This window comes from Ips typographus, linkage group LG5 (genome assembly GCF_016097725.1).
Source record: "Ips typographus isolate SLU linkage group LG5, UJ_Ityp_2.0, whole genome shotgun sequence".
NCBI classification, from domain to species: Eukaryota; Metazoa; Arthropoda; class Insecta; order Coleoptera; family Curculionidae; genus Ips; species Ips typographus.
The window spans coordinates 7,122,400-7,127,727 of record NC_138426.1 but is presented as its reverse complement, the minus strand read 5'-3'; the positions used below and the strand labels follow the sequence as shown (position 1 = coordinate 7,127,727).

Sequence of the window (5,328 nt, the reverse complement as noted above, 5' to 3'; positions counted from 1 at the left end):
TCTTCTAGTCTAAATATCACTGATCCCACAAAATGACCTAACGGTATTTACGGCAATTTGACGTCACTTATTAATAATTACACACGGTACGGAAATTATACGCTCCACCTAGTAAAACGTCTCAAAAACTTTCAGTTAAAACTGCACCGACAATCATCAAAATGTTAACAGAAATCATACAAAGTACATTGCTTTTAAGTGTGGTGGTAACCTCAGAATGGGTGGAAGTTTTCAAAGTGGGTGCCACCATGAAAAAGTCTCCAAATGATGATGAGTTAATGAAAAGTGTCACTGCACCCACCTACGAAAGCGCTTTAACTAAACCCATTTACCAAAATGATACCCTAAAAATCGAGGAACTCGATGAAGGTGAAGAGGATGAAGTGGACGTAGAAGATGGGGAACCTGAGGAGGGTTTTCAAGAAAATGAGGAAGAAAATGAAGATATAAGCGTTGAGGTTCCGCAGCCTTTAGGATTAATGAGTGTGGTTAAACACGCCCAAGCTCAGTTAATGGATTTCAAAGGAAGGACTTTGGAAGCTAAAATTAGACACTTAAAGCATTTAAGTTACACTATGCTGCTTGAGATTAGTAAGTAGTAAAATCTATAGCCATCATCCATCAATTGTATGGAAAATTAATTGTAGAATCACGGCTGACTAAGTTGTTCAACTTGCAAGCAACTCAAGTTAACCCAAGAGTATACGAGGAACACCAAATGGACTATCCATCTAATGAAGGAGCACTAATGACCATTGGGTTCTTGACTTTTGCGGTGTTTTTAATTAAATTAGTTTTGGTAAGTAGATCTGATATTTCAACGTGTTTAATAATAGAGCTAATAATGGTTTGTAGAAGCTAATCTACGCCTTAAAAGTGAAACAGCAATACTACCAAACCACTACTCCAGCTAGTATATTTTTAAGAGAGACCAGTGGCCAAGATCAGATAGATAAAACGGCCAGGATAATGCGATATCTGGATGAATATTCCCCTTGATTGTATGTACTTTAGTAGTTAATAAACATAATAACTTCATAAGTTGCATTGTCCTCACACTACGCACTGGATGTCTCCCGCAAAATATTGGCAAGAAACGTGAGTGAAAAAAAAAACATGAAATAATGCTTTATCACGTGACTACTCTGCTTGAATATGACAATTGTTATGGGGTACTTTTTTTATATTCTTGTTGTAGGAACTGAAATTCAAAAAATAAAACTTGTAAGCCACTCACCACTTCAGGAAATCAAACACTATTTTTCTTTCTTAAATACGTTTATTGCTGTAAGGTGCATAAAATTTCATTATTTGTATTCCGCGTCACGTGGTCCTTGTCATCAACGCCGTAAGCCAATCTGGAAAGAAAAAAAGAACATTTACTCCTCGTCCTTTCGACATTGTTTGCTTTAATTCGATATCAGATCAAATTCAGAGTCAAAAATGAGTCTTTTTTAACCTCAAAGCAAAATCGGAGTGGTGCATGACATTCATCATTTTAAAAGCGATTTTTACCTGTATAAAGTAGTCAAGAAACTCACCGGTAAATACTGAAATCCGTACAAACTCCATCTACGCTTCCGCGATCTTGGAGAGCAGTCAAACAACCGACGGACCCTGAAACTTGGGATCCGAGTCCGGCGTTGCCATAACGCCTCTTTCTAGTTCGATGACTCCTCCGGCAACGTCAAACCTGCATCCCGTTTCCGCCGTTGGGCTCCCCGTCCGTTGTTTTCCAGCCCTAAACTCGGTTAAATCCGCCATTGTGGTTACGCCTAGATTAGTGCTTCATCCCGTCTGTTCCACTGTAAAATTCCGTTTTTCCCCCAAGTCCTTGTTCCGCCTTGCTACTGGTTCCACTGCTCTCTCTTCAAGTCCGAATAGTCCAGATTATCCGATCCACAGTTAAGCCCCTAAAAATCAATTTAAAAACACAGTATTATTTAGTCATATCGATAACAATTGTCAAATTAACTCACGTCATTCTCCTAGTCGCCGAAACTTCTCTGCTTCCAAGATACTAAAAAGCTTAATTACTCTTGATTCTAGGGTTCTGGTTCATTTTTTCCAGCGTTTCGGTTCCACCCTGAGGGTCCCAAAAGGCTGTTCTAAACCACAAGATCCCCTTTGTCAAGTCTCTCATAAATTTCCCGGGTTAGTTTGTCCGTTCCTTTGAATGTTGTTGCTCTCTCTGTATGTTCCGCTTCTCGATTTCTGTCCGGTTGTGTTCGTGATCCTTCTCTTCCCGATGATCCCTTCTTCTCCTTCATCCCTGGACTCCTCATCCTGTCGTCACTTAATCCTGTTGCAGCTCGCTCCCACGTTACTCTTCGATGTGTTCTTTCTTCTGCCGTCCTCGTATCCGCTACTTTCTATGTCCTTGGTAAACCCTACGTCCGGGATTCTGGTCGATTTACTGAACAACTTGCCTTATCTACTGAAAAGGCAAAAATGTTCGGTTAAACCCACAAGATCCCCTTCAGAGGGTCTCCGTTCATCCCATGTTTCTCGTAGTTGGCCTAAATTAATTATTAACATTAGAAAAAAAGTTGTTGTGGTTGTAAACAGTTCAACTCACCTCAGTGTCCTATATCCTGTCTCCCTACCATCCAAGACAGTTTTTCTTTAAGTTTTGAATATCGCATCTTTATTGCTCTGCCTGGACTTTGATAGGCTACAAAGACACATCTTTCGTCGTCCTCCACCAGCTTGATCTTCCTGCTTTGTAGTATTTACTTCCTGGTCCTATGTTTTCTCTCAGCTTCCACTAGTCTTCCCAATAATCTCTCTGAAATCCCTCTGTAGTCCACCCTGGAAATGCTTGTCCTTGAGTCGTCCCCTCATCAGTTCCGGTCTCCTTCGATGGTCCCAAAGATCTACTTCCGGGGTTCTAGTCGATTTACCGAAAAAACTTGCCCTCAAAGACAAAAATCTTCAGTGAAATCCACAAGATCCCCTTCGGCAGATCTTTCTCTTCATTCCGCCGTTGTCCTTGGTCCATGGCCTGTTTTAATTTGGAAGGTAAAAAATATTTTCCAAGTTTTTGGAATGTCTAACTCACCTCAATGTCCCCGAAATCCTGCCGCCCTACAGTCCAAGACAGCTTATCTTTCCTCTTAGGGCTCTAGATTATCTTTATTGCTCTGTCTGGATTTTCAATGCGTAATTCTCGATTGTGCTTCATCTGAAGTCCTTGATTAGCTTGAGTGTTCTTGTTTCATTTTCGTTTTTCGCCGGAGAATTTCTTTGTGTGCTTGCGTCAACTAGTCTCTTCATCTTCAATTCCTAAAATCCGTCTGCTTCCTTCTGGTGTTGAAAATGTTCTTCTTGGAGTCGTCTCGGCTCCAAAATCTTCTGTTGTAGAAGATCTACGCCCGGGGTTCTAGTCGATTTACCCAACAAACTTGCCTGTAGAAGCAAAAATGTCCGGTGAAGTCCAGAAGATCCCCTTCGGCACATCTTTCTCTTCATTCCTCTGTTGTCCTTGGTCCATGGCCTGTTTTAATTTGGAAGGTAAAAAATATTCTCAAAGTTTTTGGAATGTCTAACTCACCTCAATGTTCCCGAAATCCTGCCGCCCTACAGTCCAAGACAGCTTATCTTTCCTCTTAGGGCTCTAGATTATCTTTATTGCTCTGTCTGGATTTTCAATGCGTAATTCTCCATTGTGCTTCATCTGAAGTCCTTGATTAGCTTGAGTGTTGTTGTTTCATTTTCGTTTTGCTCCGGATAATTTCTTTGTGTGCTTGCCTCAACTAGTCTCTTCATCTTCAATTCCTAAAATCCGTCTGCTTCCTTCTGGTGTTGAAAATGTTCTTCTTTGAGTCGTCTCGGCTCCAAAATCTTCTGTTGTAGAAGATCTACGCCCGGGGTTCTAGTCGATTTACCCAACAAACTTGCCTGTAGAATCAAAAATGTCCGGTGAAGTCCACAAGATCCCCTTTGGCAGATCTTATCTTCGTTCCTCCGATGATCAGCGTCGCTTCCCTGTGTTCATTTTGGCATAGAAGTAGGGTTATTTTATAAAAGAGATGCACAACTTACCACGATGTCCTTGGCGGCCAAGGCTCCCTACGTTCCAAGAATTTTTGTTGTCCGGCTTGAAGTTTCCTGCATTCAACATTCTTTTAGCTGCTGCTCTTCTTGTTCCACAGATTATATTCCAGGGATGTTCTTCTTTGTTTTTTGCGCACTTCCTCTTCTGAATCTCACTCATCCGTCTTCACCTCCTTTTCTATTCGTCTTCGCTTCCAGTCGATCTTGTTTAGTAGTTCCGGAAGCGTGCACCCGGGGTTCTGGTCGATAACCGAAAAATTTTACCCACAAGATCCTTCTCGCCAGGTCTGTTCTTCCTTCCGATGTTGCCATTTCCTGTTCCCCATTAATTTCGAATGTAAAGTGGGGCTATATTATTGAATTTTAATAACTAACCAGTGCATCTCCTATGTTCCTGTCTTCCTAAATGCCTAAACTCTGCTCTCAGTTAAGTCATCCAAATGCTCTTAGTACTTCACGCTCATCTTCATTTTTCTTTTGAATATTCCTTAGCGTTTTCATATCAGATTTGTCTTCTTACAGTCCTCGTAATCTTCTTAAACTCCTCTAGAGCGGGAAAAAGCAACGTCCAGGGTTCTAGTCAATTTACAGAAACAATTGCATTTTTATTTGAAAAACCAATAGCGTCCAGCAAAATCCACAAGATCCCTTTCGATGTTTGGGTATTTTTCCTCAAAGCTCAACTTAAATCTTCATTCTTCTGTAGTTTTCTTCCAGCAATGTCCTTACTCCAACGGCTTCAGCATCCATCTTCACTAATTCTTCAAGCAGTCATTCTCCTTTAGATCATCTTCGGGGTCTTCTTAGTGACCTACGCCCGGGGTTCTGGTCAATTTACCGGACAAGCTTGCCTTTCCTATTGGAAAGATCAAAAATGTCTAGTGAAATCCACAAGATCCCCTTTGGTTAGTCGTAACTTCCTTCTTCTCTATCCGGATTCTTCGCTCTTGCTTCAATGTATTCAAAAACGCAATCACGAACCTTCAACCTTGTGTGTTCCAAACGGTCTGGTTTAACCAGAAGAACTACTTTTTCCAAATTCGGAAACTAGATGGAGTCATAATCACGGGAAATATGTCTCAAACTAGAAAAATCTCTTGAGGGTTCCAGTCGATTCGTCAAATACCGTTATGGTCCACAAGAATAAATATTTTAACTATTTAAGCCGAATCTACGAGATTCCCTTTCAGAGCCTTTCTCATTTTGCTGCTCGTTTAGAATTACCAAGCCTGATAATAAAATATGTATTAATAATATGTTGTTAGACTTTTC

At 40.8% G+C, this 5,328-nt stretch overlaps 1 protein-coding gene and 1 long non-coding RNA gene across 17 annotated transcripts in view; one reads left to right on the top strand and one right to left on the bottom strand.

Annotated features, from left to right (window-relative positions):
- LOC145729490 (uncharacterized) overlaps nt 1-5,328 on the bottom strand; it is a 52,101-nt gene that overhangs the window by 26,163 nt on the left and 20,610 nt on the right. For all 16 annotated transcript variants that reach the window (XR_014178364.1, XR_014178361.1, XR_014178363.1 and 13 more), the window contains 8 exons: nt 4,432-5,285; nt 4,045-4,371; nt 3,554-3,987; nt 3,062-3,496; nt 2,579-3,004; nt 1,980-2,519; nt 1,542-1,913; nt 1,238-1,358 (listed from right to left, as the gene is read on the bottom strand). This is a non-coding gene — a long non-coding RNA (uncharacterized LOC145729490). The remainder of the gene's footprint in view (nt 1-1,237; nt 1,359-1,541; nt 1,914-1,979; nt 2,520-2,578; nt 3,005-3,061; nt 3,497-3,553; nt 3,988-4,044; nt 4,372-4,431; nt 5,286-5,328) is intronic.
- On the top strand, nt 78-1,021 carry LOC145729480 (uncharacterized). The gene is made up of 3 exons (XM_081980276.1): nt 78-591; nt 648-799; nt 856-1,021. The coding sequence occupies exons 1-3, from the start codon at nt 162-164 to the stop codon at nt 997-999; spliced, it is 726 nt and encodes a 241-aa protein (XP_081836402.1). The 5' UTR covers nt 78-161; the 3' UTR covers nt 1,000-1,021.

Coding starts and splice junctions, on each gene's coding strand:
- LOC145729480 (XM_081980276.1), top strand. CDS start 162: ATGTTAACAGAAATCATACAAAGTACATTGCTTTTAAGTGTGGTGGTA. Junction 592..647: donor CACTATGCTGCTTGAGATTA/GTAAGTAGTAAA, acceptor AATTAATTGTAG/AATCACGGCTGACTAAGTTG. Junction 800..855: donor TTTTAATTAAATTAGTTTTG/GTAAGTAGATCT, acceptor AATGGTTTGTAG/AAGCTAATCTACGCCTTAAA.